The 22,100-nt window shown below is 41.6% G+C and overlaps 1 protein-coding gene across 2 annotated transcripts in view; it reads left to right on the top strand.

Annotated features, from left to right (window-relative positions):
• CDKL2 (cyclin dependent kinase like 2) overlaps nt 1–22,100 on the top strand; it is a 40,904-nt gene that overhangs the window by 1,331 nt on the left and 17,473 nt on the right. Inside the window, exons 2-5 of one of the 2 annotated variants that reach the window (XM_075285215.1) lie at nt 5,914–6,095; nt 17,007–17,201; nt 19,491–19,669; nt 19,765–19,877. In XM_075285215.1, the coding sequence (XP_075141316.1) occupies nt 5,914–6,095; nt 17,007–17,201; nt 19,491–19,669; nt 19,765–19,877 (669 nt within the window). Of the gene's footprint in view, nt 1–5,899; nt 6,096–17,006; nt 17,202–19,490; nt 19,670–19,764; nt 19,878–22,100 lie in introns of both variants that reach the window. The other variant, XM_075285225.1, reaches the window with a different exon arrangement.

Raw genomic sequence — 22,100 nt, 5'->3', positions numbered from 1 at the left:
AGATAGATAGATAGATAGATAGATAGATAGATAGATAGATGGGATTGTCTCTCTTCTTCCCTGTACTGGACTCCATTTTTAGTAATGACAGAGCGGATCCCTTGCATGCTAGTGTGAAGGTCTCATGTGAATGGGGCCGTGCTAAGTTTTCAACTTATCCACTATCTGCAGGATAGTGAATAAGTTGCAGATCAGTGGGAGCCTGATCTATCACATCTATCTCTTTTTACCAACTCATCTGTCACAAAAATGCAAGTTCTTTGTTCCCCATCTAAATAAAGCAGCACTTGTGCAGGTGCGCTGCGGTACAGTTTAATCCTATGGGACTGCAGGAGATAGCCAAGCTCTGTACTTGACTCTTTGGCAGTCTCATCATGATGAATTCTTGTGACTGCTGATTGTCCTAGCTGTGGGACCCCCACCAATCTACAAACTAACCCCTATTCTGTGCAGCTTTTTAGCATTAAATATAGAGAATCAGGAGATTAAAACTAAAAAAAATCAACATTCACTATTATTGGCTTCACATCAATCAACACTACAGTCATATCTTACATGGTGACCATTTATGTAAAAAAAAATTTATTAGTAAGAGGTTTACATGTGTGCTGTAGTACTATATTGACATAGATTTGTGATATTACTAATGAACATAACGTTTTCTCATACAAGTATGGTGAAAGGTGGCAAAAGGTATCAGAAAATGCTTTAGTTACTCATGCTGTAAAGCAAGGCCATTAAGCAATTCAAGTAATGGATCATATCTGATAAGCGTAGAAATAAAAGAACATAAAAGATGGAATTCAATGAGAAAACTCAATCTCTCTATAAGTCATTATGGAACCCCTCAAAAGCCGGTCAACAGGATAAGTAAGACTGTGATAAATAAGATTGTTCTACATTTTGCTTCCAAAAACCTATAAAAACGGAACTAATAACTAATGCTAGGTTCACACTAGCGTTCTCCTGTCCGTTCTGTGGTTTCCGTCTTCTGCATGCCAGAAGACAGAAACCACAGACCGGGTCCGGCCGTGAGCGGCGGTGAGCGTTTTAGGCTCTCCGCCGCGAAACCGGATTTTTTTATCCGGACACAGAGTACTGCATGTCCGACTCTGTGTCCGGATTATAAAACCCGGTTTCGCGGCGGAGAGCCTAAAACGCTCACTGCCGCTCACGGCCGGACATCTCTCTCACCCATTCAAATGAATGGGTGAGAGAGACTCCTGCAGGTTTCCGTCTCCTGCCTCTGTTTTATGCAGGAAACGGAAACCTGAAGTACGGAGTTCACAACGCTGATGTGAACGAGCCAACAGGCATGTCACCCAAATTTGATGGTCCCACAGCACGCTTCTAAACATCTCACCTCCCCTGCTTTATAAATAGCAAGAGCTGCAAATATTTTCCACACATTATCCCTATAGTGTGATAGTTCCATAGACTGTCTAAATAACACTATCATATAATACAAGTATAATACAGGTAAACAGTTGGAGCCAAAGTTCTCCTTTCTCGCCATTGAGACCTTTCAATATGGATGTAGATGTGGATGGGTTTTAATAAATCAGCACATCTATGGAAGCTGAAACACAGGCACTTGCACTCAAACATAGTGTAGCGATGACCCTGTTGGGACAGCAGGACAGTCCTGCATATGCCGTCCCGCCGGGCTGCCCCAGTTGCATACAATGATAAATGAGGGGGCCGTTCCCTGCTTCACCAGTCATCCTCTCTTTCCTGGGAGCTGCAGGCGTGATGTGATGATACCTGAAGACTCCAGATTGAGACAGCAGGGGAACAAGGAAAGGTGAGTATTGATGAAGTTTTTTATTTTTGTGTGGTAGGAGATAGACAATAAACTGTGGGGACAACTGCAGGGGGACTTTAACCTTTTCGCTACTATCCTGCCCGGTGGCACCTTAGGTACAGAGGACATATTAAATACGTCCTTGCTACTAATGCTGATTTCTCAGAATCTTTTAGGGCAATTTGCTGGTGAAAATATGTTCGGCATCGAGATCTCAATGCAGATCTCAGTTCCTGACAGCATTCTTAACAGCAAATCGCTGCAAATCTGTAGGCACTATCAGGATGATCATGGTAACATTTTAAAGACAAAATTTTCATCTTTAAAATTAATCTTATTATTTTCATAGCCTTAATGGATCCTGAGGTATGAAGCATTAAAGTATCCTTCCCCCTCCTGATTCAGGCATCATCTTAGACCTTCTTGATGGAGGAAGGAGGAGAATGGATAAATCATCATTGTCTGTGCATAATCTGTATGTGAGCATAGGGAAAGGGTAGCAGGGACTTCTGTCCATATTATCCCTTTTCTTATCAATCAAAGAGCACAGTATACCTTTGCACTCTGATTGTCACATAGATGGATAATGTAATACCCCTCTGAGCCTAATCACAGGGGTATTCTTCTGTTTTTTCTATTATACCCCTCTGAACATAACCCAGAAGTTTTTTGACGCTGTGACCCAGACGTTTACCATTGTTGAGGAGACAGCGCTAAAAGAATTGCACCAAACATTTTCACAACGCATACACAAAGTCCTCAATAAAGTTTACATTTGTCCTCGTCCCTTTCCTGTCAATACGTGATCTATATAGAGTAAAATACACTGACCGCCTCTCTAGAAGTAATAGCAGTAACGTTAATCACTAGAGATGAAGGTACAAAACATTTCTGACAGGCGGAAAAGTTCTATCAGTCAGGTAACATATTTTCACCCATTGAATGTCACCATATAAAATTACTTATGAAACCTTTGCACTGGGCCCACCAATGTGTTGAAATAGCCCCGAGTGTAAGTACTATGCAGATACTTCTAAAGTTGCAATATGTATGCCATCCCATAATTACCGCATCTCCCAAGCAGAGCTGGATTATAGGATAGGCAGGGCACGCCTTAGGGACATAGTGGGGCACCATTAATTACCTTCTCCGCCCAGGCAAGTTTTTCTGGTCAGTACTTATTATTCTCATGTTTAGGATAGGTTATAAATGTGTCATATGTGGAATTCTGAGTCCTTGTCTGACCAGGAGAACAAAGAGGCCAAAATACCCCAGTATTGAATTAAGTGTCTGGTGCTGTAGCTAAGACTTAGTTGACATCTGCGCTGGAGATGAACAACATTATTGTCAATGGGGTCTGCCGGGCTCTCTGTGCAACCGCTAATACAACGGTCTGCCTGTCCATTGTTCTGGTCCTTCGAAGTGTCAGAACATTGGATAGGTCACGCTAGTGTGAACCTATCATAATCCCTTTGCATTTGAGTTTCAGTAACAGATACAATCACCTGAACATGGATAGCACTGTGTTGGTCATATGCAGCTAAATGACCATGATCAACTCTTGCACAAGTGCTCCATATCTACAGGTTTAGGTCTACCTTTGGCTTGCTGAGAGGCCACCATGTCTCTGTTGTTTTATATAGTGGAGAACTGGAGGTAATACCCCTGTTGCTTCTGGTATGGATCCTGCTAGGTCACGGGAGCTGTCCGTTCATCATGACAGCCTAACGTCTTGTAAAGGCTCCCAGGCCTGTCTTATCTATAGTATATGTCTATTGAGGTTTGCCTGAGGTGTATAGCGGTTTCCTCCTTGACTACAATATAGTTGTATTGTAGTCTATACGACAAGCAATCTAAAGATTGCAGGTTCCAGCCACCTATGGGAGGCGTAAAAAAACATTTTAAAAATATTGTAAAGATATAAAACAAAACATAAAAGTAAATAAATTATGTATTCCCACATCGCAAAATACCTGAGCCACAAACATGTAAAAATATTTTGACATAATAATGGCAGGCCTATTGAAGGCTCTCATGTCACCATATGAGTTTTACTTTTTAGATTCTGCCAAAGGCAGAGTGTGATAGGCGTTCACCATTAGCCTGTATAGTATAATGTAGTATTAGTATTATATTTGAATTAGTGTTAGAAAGAGTGTGGTACACTGATGAACCCACTAGCATTCAGATGGCAGACTATATATATATAAAAAATAAAGAAATATTTTAAAGGATTTTGAAAAAAATATTTTAAATAGCCACAAGGATTACCTCTTTTCCGATTAAACTTACTCCTCGTTCACATCTGCGTTGGTATTCCGTTCGGGGAGACCGCATGGGGACCCCCCGGGCAAGCTCACGGACCCCATTATAGTCTATGGGGTCCGAGTGCTTTTACAACACAACGCTTGCAATTGCGTTCGGTAGTCTGTTCGGGGGGTTACCATGCAGACTCCCCAAACGGATTACCAAGCACAGATGTGAACGAGGTGCAAGGCCCCATGTAGCCAGCCACAGCAAAAAAAAACACGGCAGCACTTTTTACAGAAAGTCCACAGAGTTTTCCTCTGCAGACCTTCTGTTTCCATTATACCTATAGGGAAACCGCCAGTGTGTCCATAGGTGTAGTTGACATGCTGCGATTTACAAAACTGCGATGGTTTTGGAAATCGCAGCATTTCCGCTGTGCGTATTCTTTTGCAAAGTGTGGGTGGGATTCACTAGTGACTGTAATACTCTGCAGTTTACACCACATGGGGCCCTGGCCTTAAGCTAAGGCCCCACTGGGCGCAAAAGCAGTGCTAAAGCGCCGCGGGAAGAACTGCGGCATGAACGCATTGCGGTTCTTCCCGCAGCACTTTCAACAGAAAGTTCACAAAATTTTCCTCCGTGGATTTTCTGTTACAATTATATCTATAGGAAAGCCACCGGCGTTTCCGTAGATATAATTGACATGCTTCGATTTTCAAAACCGCAACGGTTTTGGAAATCGCAGCGTGTCTGTGCTGCTATTTTTTCCGCAACGTGGGCATGGGATTCCATCCACTTTGCAAGTACTGTAAAACGCCGTGATTTTTACCAAATCACAGCGTTTCTGGCCAGTGGGGTCCCGACCTTAAAGAGTATTTTAGTACTGTGATAATTGAGAAAAAAAAAAGTAAGGCAAATACATTATTCATCCCAGATGTTAAATGTTAACGTTAAATGTTAAAAAACAAACAAACAGAAAACACAGGACATCTGGTATCCAGACACCAGTGTGAGACCAAACAGAACCCGATGGCATATAAGAGAGCAATAAGGACAGGTGAGTATGCTTTGTTAAAAATTTTTTACACCTCTCCTGGCTCCACAGGCGTTTGTTTGACTCCTGGACAACCCCTTTAGATTAAGGCCCCACGGGCCGTAATCGCAGTGCTAAAGCGCTGCAGAAAGAACCGTGGCGTAAACGCACTGAGGTTCTTTCCGTAGCGCTTTGAACAGAAAGTTAGTGGAGTTTTCCTCCGCGGACTTTCTGTTACAATTATATCTAATTATATATAAAGCAACCGCTTTGCAAATCGCAGCATGTCCGCACTGCGTTTTTTTCCGCAAAGTGGGCATGGGATTCGCATGACTTCCCCTTTGCTTGCACTGTAAAACGCCACGATTTTTCTCGCAGCGTCTCCGCTGTGGGCAAATCGCTGCGTTTATGTCCCGTGGGGCCCCGGCCTTAAGATTGTATTTCCATGTTACTAATGCACTTCAGTTGAGGTGGTGCGCCCAGTATATAACGAAATACCATTGATGTGGTGCGCACACAACATGGAACACAAAGCCTGAATGTTGAGCCTGCTCATTCTAGTGTAACATTTGTTGCACAGCCTGTAAATACAATTCACAACAATAGGACCCTTGCATATAATACATTCAGTAGAAGGTTAATACTATACTCCAGCTGTTTCTTATATTTTAGAGATCTCATTAAATAATGAAATATGAGTTTTTGCAATGCAATTTGGTAGAAAAAAAACAAAAAGCTGTTCATGTAATACACCTTGTTGGTAGACACCCATTACAATCACAAAGTCATTGGTGATGTCTGTATTTTTACAGCGACCACTCACAAGTTCCCATAGACACGATGGAGAAGTATGAAAATCTTGGCCTGGTGGGAGAAGGCAGCTATGGCATGGTGATGAAGTGTCGACACAAGGAAAGTGGAAGAATAGTGGCCATTAAAAAGTTTTTGGAAAGTGAGGATGACAAAATGGTTAAGAAAATAGCAATGAGAGAAATCAAATTACTTAAGGTAAGATCCCGCTTCCTTATTCCATTCTTTGCTTGAGTTTGGATTTGGATGTACCAAATCTCTTACCACGTGGCATTCAAGCATATTTAGGGTGCATTCACACGGAGGAAAATGGTGCTGAATTTGGCGTGGAATCTGCCTCAGATTCAGTGCTGAAAAAAAAGCCTTCCATTGACTTCAGTGGGTTCCTTTTTCTGCTAGCATGTCCCTCTCCTGACATACTGTTTATGTTGGTAAGTCTGGCTAACACACGGGTGAAACTCGGTCGTGTGAATACAGGATACGGCTAGGTTAACTCTGAAGAATTTGGAGCTGATCTTGAGACAGATTCTGCCTGAAAATCAGCTCCAAGAACTGAGCGGAATCTGCTTTCCATTGTTTTCAAGCGTCCTGCTCAATCTTACCTTGGTTTTTGAGGCTTGCTTCAGCTTTCCACTGTGAGTTCCAGAGGGCTGGTATTTGGAGAACAATTTAAGACTGAAGATTCAGATTCCTTTTTGGAATTGCTGTGTGTGAATCTGTCCTAAGCATAGATCCTGCCGCAGCAGAATTGACCCATCCATGTGTAATATGGAGGAACATTCACTTAAAAGGGACCTGTCATCATGCCGTGTAATATGCAGGAAGCATGATATAGAGCAAAAGGAACAGAGAAGAGGGATATACAGTTTTTTTGGGAGAAAGATTCAGTAAAATTTATTTATCCATTTATTTGTTCATTCTAGTGTGTGGGCCTTATAGTGATACCCCCCCCCATGATAGCTGTCAATCTCTGATAGGACCGCCCAATGGACTCCAATACTCATTCTAAACATAGAAACAAAGAAATATATACGTGAGTATAAACTGAATTTTTCAGCCCAATTTTTGTGCTGAAAAAGCCCCCCTCGGCTTATACTCGAGTCAGCAAAAATAAATTATTATTTTTTTTATTTTTTTTTAGGAGGGGGGGGGGGGTCTATGACCAGCCACAATATTAATGTATAGAATCTCCCATAAAATAGTGCAAAAAAAAAAAAGATTTAAAAAAATAAAAGTTGTAAATCCCTCCTTTCCCTAGAATACATACAAAAGTAGAAAATGACTGTGAAACACAAACACATTAGGTATCCCTGTGTCTGACAGTGCCCGGTCTACTGAATATAGGGTCTCTGCAGTGCTCCTGTTCCGTCCGGAAGGGGTTAATAGGAGCACTGCAGATACCCTATATTCAGCCAGACTGAATTCCAAGTGGGGGAAGAAAAAACCCAGTCCTCAAGCTCAGGGAAGGGGCAGACAGACAACCAAAACACCCCCTCCCCTTCCCCAGCAACTACTGCACCCAAAAACTCAGACCATTTTAATTTTTGAAAATTTCCAGTAGCTGCTGCATTTCCCCCCCTAGGCTTATACTCGAGTCAATAAATTTTCCCAGTTTTTTGTGGTAAAATTAGGGGCCCTTGGTGGGATTTGAACACCAGGACTCCAGTGCTGAAGGGCTAACCACTGAGCCACCATGTGTCCCCAAACTGCGACAAGTATAAATGCATGTAGAAGGCGGAAAGCTGTCAGACCGGGTCCGGCTGTGTGCATGTCCGATTTTGTGTCCGATTTAAAAAAAAAAAAAAAAAAAAAAAAAAAAAAACGGTTTCGCGGTGGAGAGCATAAAACGCTAACCGGCACTCACAGCCGGACATCTTTCAAACCCATTCAAATGAATGGGTTTGAAAGATTCCTGCAGGTTTCCGTCTCCTGCTCAGTTTTGTGCAGTAAACGGAAACCTGCATGAACGGAGACCAGGCGCAGATGTGAACGAGCCCTCAACAAGGGTTGGTGAACCAACCATTTTTGTAGTCACTGTAAGGGTTAGTTCGCACTTGAGTACCGTGTGATGTATTTTGGTCCGGACAAAAACCGCTTCAGGAATTAGGAAGCGGTTTTTGGACACTGAGGCGTTTTTGGAGCAGTTTTTAACAAAAACCGCCAGGCGGTTTTTCCCTCCAGCACAGTGAATGGACCTTGGTGAAACACCTGGCGGTTTGAGGCGGTTTTGATAAAATGCTTGGCAGTTTTTTGAGGCGGTCTCCGCCTCCCATTCACTAGTATTGATTTCCTGAGGTGGAATCCACCTCAAGAAAGGTCACGTCGCTTCTTTTTTCTGCTAGCGGTCTCCACAGACCACCATTGTAAGGGGGTGGATTATGACATTGATTCCGTGCCATAATCCGCCCCCTCTGTGCCCGTGTGAACAAGCCCTAATAGAAGTCTCACTAGAGCGGTTCTAGAGACTTTTTCATGGTGAATTGAATTATGGTTTTCAGATCATATCTTATGTGATGAAAAGTTATTTACAATTGAGATTCCTATATGTTGCCACTCATGCTAGGTATATACCTGTAGGGCTTCTACTACCAGGTGTGATCCCATTGTTTTAACCTCTTTTGGAACCACTTCAGTAGGAATAGAGATGGTATTTCCTGACTTGCTAAAGGGCTTCATTTGCATTTTGTTTCAGAACTTAGGAAACAGGTTTGTCCAGCATGGTGGAACAATTGTAACTAGATTATAGTGGTGAAGAGTGTATTATATCTAACAAAAGAATGGCATTTCTGTCATTGTTTATACACACTTGTGGTTCAATTGCTACTTATGGCTGTAATTGTATTTACAAAGAGGAATATATGCAGAGCCGTAGCTAAGCTTTCCTTTACCCAGGACAAAGGTTCCTTTACCCAGGACCCTGCATCTAAATACATATCCTGGTACATGCCCCAGTTACCCCCCACTTACCCCCAGCAACACGACTGATATATGTTGTTGGTGTGCATAGGTACTAGGCATAATACGTCTGGACCATTTTGTACAACATCTAGTGTTCTGCTAGTAGTCTGCTATATAACAGATTGAGAAGTTTCAGGAATACAGCGCAATCGCCTTTGCTCTGGGATGTGTCAGTAAGCTGTGAGCAGCAGTTTATACCATGTACTTGGTACATAGGCTTGTAACTCATTGTATATAGTATAAAGGAATTTCTGTTTAAAGGGGCTCTATCATTGGGAAAAGTCATTTTTAGCTAAGCACATACTTGCATAGCCTTTAGAAAGGCTATTCCACACATACCATTTGTATGTAAATCGCCTCAGTAGTTTTTGAATAAGTCCGTTTTTATTCACATGCTAGTTAGCTTCTTCCTGCTCTCCAGAAGTGTCTGTGTGCACCATCTGCTATTCTCTATGTGTATGAGAGCTGAGAGGCTGCTGTGCTGATGACTCGTCTCTCTGCTCTCATACACATAGAGAATAGCAGACAGTGCACAGACATTTCCGGAGTGCATGGAGAAAGCGAATTAGCATATGAATAAAAATGGATTCATTCAAAAACTACTGAGGGGATTTACATACAAGAGGTAGGTGTGAAATAGCCTTTTCTAAAGGCCATGCAAGTATGTGCTTAGCTAAAAATGACTTTTCCCAATGATAGAGCCCCCTTGAGCAACTTCTGAGATTTGGACATTGCTGTAACTGTAAAGCATAAATCAGTGATGTCCGATTGTGGTCCTAATGTTTCAATATAATACAGCTGCCTACTCCAGGATGATGATCAGACATAGGGCACATACTGTAAAATATATAAATGAAAGCCAGCCAAAAAAGTCATTTTTGACTTGTCCGTTGCCTATTGTGACGTGCAACACTTTGAAAGAGTCACAGACCTAACAATATGTTGGAATGACCACCATTGATACCATACTGCATATAGTTCTAAAATATCTCTCTGTTATCCATTCTGCTCCTCCTAGTTATCTTCAAGTGTTTTAGAATTCAAAGGGATTGTTGAGCTTTTTAAATGTGATGGACTATTCTTAGTCTTGCTGCAGACAACCGTGTGTATTTTGCGGTCCGCAAACTAGTAATCAGTGTTCCTATTTTGCGGACCATGTGTCGTCAGTGTGTCTTCAGCATCAGTGGCGTAAGTCCGCAAAAAAGGACAGTGAGTTATCATTGTGTGATCCAAGTTTGCGGATCTTCAAAAAAAACCACAGGAGACATCTAATGATGTCCCTAGATTGTCCACAAATACAGACAGCACACTGATGACACACGAGGTACATTAGTGTGCTGTCCTAAGTTTTTAGTCTCCCATAGGCTTCTATGGGTGAATCCGTGCTGCAAACACTGAACGGATCTATATTTTGTGGCGCAGACTCACAGCCTGCACATTGATCTGTAGAAATCTCAGTTTTGTGTTTGGACCCATTGAAATGAATGGCCAGTGTGCTATGAGGGAAAAACATGGATAGGACACTGTTCTCGCCCACAGTCATCTGCAAGGGGTCTTAACTTAGTTGCAGACGACTGTGTGTATTTTGCAGTCCGCATACTAGTAATCAGTGTGCCGGTTTTTAGTCTCCCACATGCTTCTATGGACTAGTCCGTGCCGTAAATACTGAACAGAACAGGACCTATATTTTGCAGCGCAGACTCATGACCTGCACACTGATCCATGTAAATAACAGTCAAGTGTACATGAGCCCATAGAAATGAATGGGTCAGTGTGCTATCCAGGATAAACCCAGTTAGCACACTGATCTTGCCCACAATCAGGCCTTTGAACTGGGATTCAATGGAGATAGATCAGTCGGTTATGTCTAAGAGCGCAGACTCCTTGGACCTCAATGCCTCCTATGCACATCTGCCTTCTTGCCCACTACCATCTCCCACTGATGCAATCTCAGGCAATCTGGAGATTTTTGCTTAGACCGATGCATAATAGAGCGCAAGGTTTTCAATAGGATACAAGTGTATCTCATATTATGTTTAGTTCCAAGAACCTGCAGCAATTTTAACCTGCATTCTACACAAGCAATACATATTAGCAGGTTTTTTTTTTTTTTTTTTCTAATCTGCTGGAATCAAACATGCCAAAACTCAAAATTGATCCAAACAGTAGTAAAAAGCATAAAAGTCATGCATATACTTCGCTTCTATAGCCACTCATGTGCTTGATTCAAAAACTACATGACAATCTGTGTCAAAACTTCTTGTGTAATTGGAGCCCAAGTTTTATCACTATAGATCTGTAGATTTTATTATGTTTAGATCACCCATGTACAACACAACTGTAATATCATCTAGAATCAGCCCATTATTTTTCCCCGTGTTTCCTCCTCTTTAATGCTACGGTCATTTGTTCTATTGCACACATCTTTAATAAAACCTAGGCAACAAGCTTGAAATACTCCACATCAAGCGTGACAACCATGGCTGTGCTTGGATGCACTTGGCACGACTGCCTTCTCAAATGTGTTGTTTACTTCATGTTCTTCTTGCCTGAAAAGAGCATTTAATAAGGTGATTTTAGGATTAATGAAGTAATCTGAAGACAATTGGAGCTTGTTGAAGGGCACGCCATGTTATAAAGGTGAGAAAGCTACCTGATCAAATTGGACGCATGCCTGTTCACCTGACGTACAGTAGGAGGTTCATACACCTTACAAAGGCCGCATTGAATTTATATTTCTCAATAGTTCACCCGATCAAGAAGAGATTGTGGAGATTAATATTACATTGGCAATCCTCATCTTCTAAAATGGCCACTTTTGGCAAGGTTCATACAACGGAAAAGGAAAAGAAATTACTCTTCGCTTTCCGCCACCATATTCGGACACAGTACTGCAGCTTTCTTTGCTGATTAGACCCGGATGAATGGGCCTAGTTGGCAGAGACTCGCAAGCCATGGAACCCACGGGAAGATTGGGCAGGGCGCTGAATTTTTCAAATCCTGCTGTAATCTCTGCTTCTCATTAAAAACAATTGGAAGCAGATTCGCGAGCTGAAACCCCTCCCAAATTCATGACAGAATCTTCCGTGTGAACATACCCTTATATTTCTGCATAGTCATTGTTCAGTCTTTCTTTCTAAGGGTTGTTTCACACTAGCGCTTGTATTCCGTCCGCAAGGAGTCCGCATGGAGACCCCCCCGGACGGAATGCAATCGCAATTGCAAGTGATGTGCTTGCAAAGCACATGGAGCCCATAGACTATAATGGGCTCCGTGCGCTTGCTGCACACTGCCCACACAAATGAATTGTGCGGGCAGTGTGCGGCAAGCACACAGAGCCCATTATAGTCTATGGGCTCCGTGTGCTTAACTGCACATCGCTTGCATCAGCGTTGGTATTTCGTCCGGGGGGGGGGGGGTCTTCATGCGGACTCCTTGCAGACGGAATATAAGCGCTAGTGTGAACCAACCCTTAGTCTAAGGTCCCACAGTGAATTGCTGCCAAAAGATGCTGTGGAAAAGACCATGGCGGAAACACATCGTTTTTTTCCCCAGTGTTTTTTTACAGAAAATCTGCAGAGTTTTCCTCTACAAATTTCTGCTTCTATTATACCTATATGGAAACCGCCAGCGTTTCCTTAGGTATAATTGATATGCTGTGATTTTTGAAAACACTAACGTTTTGGAAATCGCAGCATTTCTGCTTTGGATTTTTTTCTGCAATTTGTGGATGGGAATCCTATCCACTTTGCAGTTAATGTAAAACGCAGCGTTTACGTCACAGCCAAATAACTGCATGTTCGCAATGTGGTGCTCTGGCCTAAAATCACTTACATATGTACTATAATTAGAGACGAGCGAGTACTGTTCAGATCAGCCGATCCGAACAGCACGCTCGCATAGAAATGAATGGACGTAGCCGGCACACGGGGGGTTAAGCGGCCGGCCGCCATCAAAGCGGAAGTACCAGGTGCATCCATTCATTTCTATGGAGTGTGCTGTTCGGATCGGCTGATCCGAACAGTACTCGCTCATCTCTAACTATAATCATTCCGTAGATCAACCACTGACCTCAAATATATATAAAAATAGCCATATTATCGCATATAAGAAACATGGTTTAAGAGCATATAATTATAACCCCATGAGCGTTAGCAGGTAGTTGACATTATAGAAGTTCTGTGCAAATCTCCAGTAGGCTACCTCCGCACAAGTGTAATATGGCCACATATTAGCTTCCATGTTACAGCCAAAATACCTGGTTCTCCTGCGATTCTACTGACTCGGATATACCATTATCTTACATTAGGTTAGGGTCCAAATTCTGTGATCTTAAGAGTAAAAAGCCACTCCGGAGATTCAGTGCTCTGGCTCCATTACTGTTAGACACCTACATGATGTGCAGGGAACTGCTGTCAGCTCTATTCACCTGAATGCAGCGGTGCTTCAGTGATTCTGCACAATGTGTGATCTGGGTGCTGCAAATGCCCCTCATTCTGAAGATCTGTAGGGTCTGTGATAGAATTTGAATCCCTGACAATCCTATGACATCTCCTGGTTATGTCAGATGATGGTAATGTTAGAGCCACTGAACTTATTTGAGGCCGGGTCCTCTTGTGGTGTAAACTCCGCAGCAAAAACCACAGCGTTTTACAGTCACTGCAAAGTGGATGAGACTCTTGTGAATCCCATCCACACATTACAGGTAATGGGCATAATAACAGCAATTATGTTATTTATTTGTAGTTGGCATAGAGATGCAGAAAATCCAACAGTTCATTGTTGTGCCACAAGTATTGCTTAGCATAGCCTGATGACTGAAGTGAGAGAAATGCCAGTTATCTGATATCAGGCAATGTGACAAAACTAGCAAAGTGCCAACATCCTGCTAATGAAATGGTGACCTATTCCTGAACTAGGTGTACGCCTCACGTCTTCATGTTGTTGCAGTCATAAAATAACCTGTGACAACAATGTGAAAACCTTTACAGTATATCAGACATTAACTTGAACCTGCATTAGGCTACATTCACATGACAGTAGTATGCACTCGGCTGTGAAAAGAGTGTATTGAGAGATCCGAAATTGTACGTTTTATTTTTTTCTTGTATTGTCGTGTGAATAGATTCATCAAAGTCTATGGGGTCTTGTGGTGGGCATTAAAGGGGCTCTATCATTGGCAAAAGTCATTTTTAACTAAGCACATCCTTGCATATCCCTTAGAAAGTCTATTCCACACCTACCTTTAGTATGTAAATTGCATCAGTGGTTTCTGAATAAGTCCGTTTTATTCATATGCTAATGAGCCTCTTGGTGCACCCCGTAAGTCTCATCATGCACCCTCTTTGCTATTGTTTCCTATGGGTGTATACAGCACAGGCTGCTGCTGTTGCTGCTGATGACTTCCTGCTTCCTGTTTGCACACACATATAAGCGATAATAGAAGAGAGGAGGCTGCTGAGAACTTCCTGTGCTGGCTGGAAGCTCATTAGCATATGAATAAAAATGGACTTATTCAAAAACCACTGAGGCAATTTACATATTAAAGGTAAGTGTGGAATAGCATTTCTAAAGGCTATGCAAGGATGTGATTAGTTAATAATGATTTTCCAAATGATGGAGTCCCTTTAATACAATGGCCACCTTACAGTCATGGAACTTGTGTAAATGAGCCCTGACAGATTATAACCAGAGCTGAATTGGTTGTTGTTCAAGTGTAAAACTCTCTGTGGACAGATTCTGAGATCCTGGAAACATTGTAAAGTATGTCTTGGGATCTAGTCATTTGGGTCAATCACACAACACATCTCTGTAACAATTATGTTACAAAACATTTTCCTATTAGTTGTAAATAACGGCATAACTCATGTAATAGATGTCATTGTGAGTTATGTATGGTATACATAACTCACTCACTCTGTATAGTTGTTGTTTAAAATTTATGAACCAAAAAAAATGTAAAAAAAAAAAAAAACAACCATGTAATATTCTTGTCATTTGCACACATTTAAATAAAATGTTGACCATACTATAACATCATTGGAGCAGACAAAACACTTCCATTTTTCACTGTTTTTCAGCCTTTACCACATGGGAAATTTTTATTTTTTAGTAGTTTGGGCATTTTCGGAATTGGGGATGCCTATTTATATGTGATCTAGGGAAAGGGGGGTGATTTAAACTTTGTGTTATATATATATATATATATATATATATATATATATATATATATATATATATACACTCACCGGCCACTTTATTAGGTACACCTGTCCAACTGCTCGTTAACACTTAATTTCTAATCAGCCAATCACATGGCGGCAACTCAGTGCATTTAGGCATGTAGACATGGTCAAGACAATCTCCTGCAGTTCAAACCGAGCATCAGTATGGGGAAGAAAGGTGATTTGAGTGCCTTTGAACGTGGCATGGTTGTTGGTGCCAGAAGGGCTGGTCTGAGTATTTCAGAAACTGCTGATCTACTGGGATTTTCACGCACAACCATCTCTAGGGTTTATAGAGAATGGTCCGAAAAAGAAAAAACATCCAGTGAGCGGCAGTTCTGTGGGCGGAAATGCGTTGTTGATGCCAGAGGTCAGAGGAGAATGGCAAGACTGGTTCGAGCTGATAGAAAGGCAACAGTGACTCAAATAGCCACCCGTTACAACCAAGGTAGCCAGAAGAGCATCTCTGAACGACAGTACGTCGAACTTTGAGGTAGATGGGCTACAGCAGCAGAAGACCACACCGGGTGCCACTCCTTTCAGCTAAGAACAGGAAACTGAGGCTACAATTTGCACAAGCTCATCGAAATTGGACAATTGAAGATTGGAAAAACGTTGCCTGGTCTGATGAGTCTCGATTTCTGCTGCGACATTCGGATGGTAGGGTCAGAATTTGGCGTCAACAACATGAAAGCATGGATCCATCCTGCCTTGTATCAACGGTTCAGGCTGGTGGTGGTGGTGTCATGGTGTGGGGAATATTTTCTTGGCACTCTTTGGGCCCCTTGGTACCAATTGAGCATCGTTGCAACGCCAAAGCCTACCTGAGTATTGTTGCTGACCATGTCCATCCCTTTATGACCACAATGTACCCAACATCTGATGGCTACTTTCAGCAGGATAATGCGCCATGTCATAAAGCTGGAATCATCTCAGACTGGTTTCTTGAACATGACAATGAGTTCACTGTACTCCAATGGCCTCCACAGTCACCAGATCTCAATCCAATGGAGCATCTTTGGGATGTGGTGGAACGGGGAATTTGCATCATGGATGTGCAGCCGACAAATCTGCGGCAACTGTGTGATGCCATCATGTCAATATGGACCAAAATCTCTGAGGAATGCTTCCAGCACCTTGTTGAATCTATGCCACGAACCAACCCGTTACTAGCATGGTGTACCTAATAAAGTGGCCGGTGAGTATGTGTAGATATATATATATATATATATATATATATATATATATATATATATATATTTTAAACTTTTTTCTTTCTTTACATTTTTTTAGCCTTTCCTATGTAATCTTTATATCACCAGTGCCATAGGCTGCAGTAGTACTCTATTCTACTACTGTAAATGCCTGTGATCAGAATAATGAAACATGGCAGCTAGTGTGGCCCCTCTGCTTCATGTACGTCCTGGTGCTCGTAGGGGTTAAGTGAGAATAAGTTGCCTGAAAGGTTAGTGGGCGATTAAAAAAATACTTTAAAAAAAGAGACACTAAGGCCCGGTTTACATCTGCGTTTCGGTTCAGCACATTTCAGTGGAAGCCACACAGACCCCATTATAGTCTATGGGGTCTGCGGGTTTCCCAGGTAAACTGCTTTTTTATGCATATAGGTTTCCATTTGGTGGTCCCCAAGTGGACTTCCCAAACGGAAACTCGAACACAAATGTGAATAGGGCCTAAGAAAAATAGTATACCTGATTGGTACATTCTACCACCAACAAATGCAAATAAAAAATATAATCATGTATCATTGTCTAGTTTCAAAATTTAGAAAAGTCAGGTAGTACCAAAACTTTTGTTGTCGCAATATTTACTGTGTATATAACTTTTATGTTTTTAGGGTTATATAGCTAATAGCAATAGTTTATAATGGTAAATACAATTATTTACATATTTTATTTTCTATTTATAGCAATTACGTCATGAAAACTTGGTCAATTTATTGGAGGTCTGCAAGAAAAAGAAGAGATGGTACCTAGTCTTTGAATTTGTTGATCGCACAGTGCTGGATGACCTAGAACAGTTTCCAAATGGGTTGGATTTCAACAAAGTTCGAAAGTATTTATTTCAGATTATAAGAGGAATTGGATTTTGCCACAATCACAATGTGAGTACCACTGTGTGGGGGTGGTTGTTCACATGACTAATTCTAATGGTTTAATGAAAAAAAATTAAAAAAATAGGTCATATCTCATTTTAGTCCGTTTTCCCAGAACCCTCAATACTATGAAATTAATGAGGGATCCGTGAAAACAAGTGCCTTTTAGTGCAAAATGGCTGAGAAAAAATGTGCATGGTTTTCTACCATGGTAATGTGAATCTAGGCTAAATCTATCTGATGGATTCAGCACTTTGTCAATTTTGCGTTTCTACTTCTATGGTGGAACTAAAAAACAAAAGTCACAATAGAGATGCAATTTTGGTAAATAAAAATCACTTGAGACCCCACTCTACAGCGTTTTTTCACAAATATTGTTTTTGTCAATATGTAAATTAGCTCATTGGAGCAACGTGGGTATTGCTGTTGTTTCAAAGAGGTGAGTGATAAAAACAGTGACATCTTGGCAATGGATGCACAAATTCCATGAGGAAAACACTGTTTGATTCAGGTAGGTAACCCTATCCTATCTATTTGCAGAGTTGACATGCTGGTTCTGGTGACAGAGTCCCTTTAATTTTTCTATGTTTCACACCGGCCTAATATGCTGACACTTCATATTCCATTCACTTTTCATCAGTCATCTTATTATCGTCACTAAGTGGAAAATACAGTATAAGGCTGCATTCACACTGAGTAACGCTGGCGTTTTTTGTGCTTATTTTTGCGTTACGCAGCGTTAACGCGGTGCTATGTGCAAAAATAAGCACAAAAAACGCCAGCGTTACTTAGTGTGAATGCAGCCTAACACTTTTATAATAGGATCCACAATGTACAATAGGTGATAGTTACAGATTATCTATTCCTATGGAAGTTAGTTGAGTCTTTGCAAGACTAGAGATGAGCGAGTAGTATTCGATCGAATAGTAGTATTTAATCGAATACCTCCCCTGCATGGTGCACTCGGTCGAATACCACACAGTAAACGCAGGAAATATTTGATTCCCCTCCCACCTTCCCTGGCACCTTTTTTTTTAACAACAATAACTATGCAGTAGAGGTATTCGATCGAATACTACTCGCTCATCTCTATGCAAGACTATTGTTGCCTATGGTCCATGTGGCTGCTGTAAAGCATATCTCTAAATGTCAACAGCTGCCCAGGCAAGATGATCGCATCCATAATCATGTAAGAAAATAGAAATGAAAATTGTGAAAAACATAGAAAAGGGTGTTTTAGAGAGAAACTCCAGTGAAGATCTAGAGTTTAAAGGCATCCTATCATTAAAACTAAATTTTTTTCTGCCTACCACGTAGGAATAGCCTTAAGAAAGGCTATTCTTCTCCTACCTTTAGATGTCTTCTCTGCACCACTGTTCGGTATATAATCCAGTTTTCGTCGGTATGCAAATGAGTTATCTCGCAGCACTGAGGGCGGGCGCCAGCTCTCAAACAGCACTGGGGGCCTCCCCAATGCTGCGAGAGAACTCTCCAGCACCGCCTCCATCTTCTTAAGGAACGGGTCTTTTTCGCATCTTCTTCTGGTGGTGGCTTCAAACTTCTAGGCCTCGGACAGCCGACTGTGCATGCCTGCCGGCCATAAGAACATGGCCGCTTACAATACTGTGTAAGTGGCCATTTTCTTTTGGCCAGCGGGCATGCGCAGTCGGCTTTGCCCAAGGCCTAGAAGTTTGAAGCCAACCCCCGGAAGAAGACGTGAAGAAGACCCGTTCCTGAAGAAGATGGAGGCGGTGCTGGAGAGTTCTCTCGCAGCAATGGGGAAGCCCCCAGTGCTGTTTGAGTCCTGAGGCCTGCCCCCAGTGCTGCAAGAGAACTAATTTGCATACCGGCGAAAACCGGATTATATACCAAACGGCGGCGCGGAGAAGACATCTAAAGGTAGGAGAAGAATAGCCTTTCTTAAGTAGTACGTAGTAGGTAGAAAAAATTGAGTTTTAATGATAGGATCCCTTTAACCCTGCGAACTGATACCTATAAGCAAGCCATTGCTGTTGCTTCTGGTCTTCTACATAACAGATATCTACTGGCATGTTTCTGGATTGTTGCTTGCGGCAGTCTATGAATGCATTTGGTGACACAAGAGTACAAGATCTCCACAATTTTGTGTAACTTCCACTGTGATGTAGAGACTTACAAGCCATTTCGGGTAGTTTTCCTTTTGTATTCCTCATGCAGAGGCTCTATAAATCACAACTGTAGCTGATAGAACAAGTAGTGATGCTTAGCCCTGCAGATGTTAGTTGTAACTATTTTTTACATATTTAATATCTCTTCTAGATTATCCATCGAGACATAAAGCCAGAGAACATATTGGTATCACATTCAGGGGTTGTAAAGCTATGTGACTTTGGCTTTGCACGGACATTGGCTGCTCCAGGAGAAGTATACACAGATTATGTTGCTACCAGATGGTACAGAGCACCAGAGCTTTTGGTTGGGGATATAAAGTATGGCAAGTAAGACCTTTACATTATTGTATTAATGACTGTTAAACATTTTGTAGTGTGTCTTGTCTTCCAGGGCTAAGAAAGGTTGTGATTTTATTCTATAGGGCTGTTGACGTCTGGGCAATTGGCTGTTTGGTAACAGAAATGCTAACTGGAGAACCTCTTTTTCCTGGCGACTCTGATATTGATCAGTTGTATCATATAGTTAAATGCCAAGGTAATATTATTTCAACCAGTTTCTTTAAAAATGCTAAAACATGTTGACAATGTTCGCATTGGGTTATTCCGTTCTTCAGGCCTGTCGCAGGACCAGAACGGAAAAATGGTACATATAATGATGGACATGAACAGATGCTGAGGTATACTGAGGTCCATTGGGTATTTGTCAGGTTCCCCAGAAACCGCTGGATGAAAAAGTCAGGCTTAAAAAACTTTTTCATCCCGCATTTCTCACTAATTGATGGATTGACACCCAGAGCAGATGTGAACTCAGCCTATATTGTCACTGTCATCTGCTAATGACTAGGAAAGACATTCACCAACTTTCTCGAAAATACCTGATATCAAGTTTATTTCTAGTCAGATATATCACATTTCTATGCATTCAGGCTAAATGACCATCAGTTAAACTATATATCCACTTTAGGCCGGGGCGTAGCAAAAAACACTGCATCTTACAGTACCAGCAAAGTGGATGGGATTCTGGCTAATCCCATCCACGAATTGCAGAAAAAAATTTACCACGGAAAAACTCTGACTTCTAAAATGCGTTTCTGCAATGTTTTTTGGCTGTGGCTGTTCCATACTGCGTGCCACACTTATTCACAGATTGTGGATGATATTACTGCTATGCTGCATTCACTTTCATGTAGCTGAGCTGAAATACTGGACACAATTTGTCTGGTTGTTTCTGGTTACAGAATTGCACTTTTTTAAAGAGACACTTTGTTTTTTCCACAATGATCTGCATGGCTTGCCAATTGTAGTGATCAATATGATTTCATATTAAAAATATTATAGATAATTATTAAAAATATGCACCCAGTACCTCTTTCCTATTTGTGTGCAGTAGTATTGAGCCAATGGCCTGCTTTAACTACTATCCTGCACTGCACTCTGCTGTGGTCTAGTATTAGGCATCAGGACAGACTAAGAGAAAGCTGTTGACTGCTATTTTCCTTTATGCAGAACAAGAAAACTGTAGTTTGAGTTTGTATCACTTTTCTGTTACTAGCAAAAATACTGTCAAAATAACAATAAAAGTCATGGACTCTGTTCACACTATTATTATGGTGTATGCCTAGCGTATAAAGAATTGTTCACTATTAATTTGTTTTGAATTTATTAAGAACTCATGGAATGATTTCAATACAATATCACAATTCAAAAATCGTTGGAAGGCTGAAATTCATAACATATCATTTTGTGTCAAAATATCAAGGATCTAATGATATATATAGCCCCAATGTTGTAACTATATGCTATACAGCTGCATGCAACATCTATTAAAGGGATCCTATCAGTCAGACACAATTTTTTTGTAGGTACCACGTCGGAATAGCCTTAAGAAAGGCTATTATTTTCCTACCTTTCGTCGTCTTCTCCGTGCTGCTGTTCGCCTACAATCCCTTTTTTTCTCAGTATGTAAATTAGCTCTCTCACAGCACTGAGGGTGGGCCCCAGTGCTCAGACAGCACTGGGGGCGTCCACAATGCTTCAAGAGAACTCCCTCCAGCGCCACCTCCATCTTCGTCAGCAGCGTCCTCTTCAGTCTCTTCTTTCGGCAATGGCTTGTAACTTCTAAGGCCTCGGGCCTTGGACAGAGCATGCCCACAGGCCACGAGAAAATGGCCGCTTACAATACTGTGCAAGCAACCAAGGTAGGAGACGAATAGCCTTTCTACAAAAAATTGAGTCTGACTGATAGTATCCCTTTAATTCCCAACTTTATACACAGTATATAAAAAATTATTTGTGTATTAAATATTGTTGTGAACACTTTACATCTAAATACAGTAAAAAAAAAAAAAAAAAAGCATGCTTGTTCAGGCTAGGTTCACAATCTGCACTCGGTGAGTGCTCAGGGATTCCATTGCCCATTCTGCTTTAAAAATGCAGAGAAAAAAGTCCTGTAAGCAGAACTTTTCCCTCTGCATTTTTTGGACAGAAACCCGGTGGACCCCTTTAGGGTATGTTCACACGGAGGAAAAGGTCGTGCAAACCTCTTCCGGTGTGTGAACATTCCGCGCTGCTCGCTGAGACAGAATGCCGATGCAGCATAAGCATTCCCTCGCAGCATCCTGCTCCTGTGTAGGCCCGAATGAATGGGCCTACACTGGAGTGTGTCTCGAGCCGCGGACGCCGTGCCTGACTCAGCCACAGAATCCGCAGCAAGATAGGGCATGCCACTTCTTTTTTCCGCTGCTAGCTAGCGGAAAAA

The sequence above is a fragment of the Leptodactylus fuscus genome, chromosome 1, assembly GCF_031893055.1.
Source record: "Leptodactylus fuscus isolate aLepFus1 chromosome 1, aLepFus1.hap2, whole genome shotgun sequence".
Taxonomy (NCBI): Eukaryota; Metazoa; Chordata; class Amphibia; order Anura; family Leptodactylidae; genus Leptodactylus; species Leptodactylus fuscus.
This window is presented reverse-complemented; position numbering and strand designations above follow the sequence as displayed.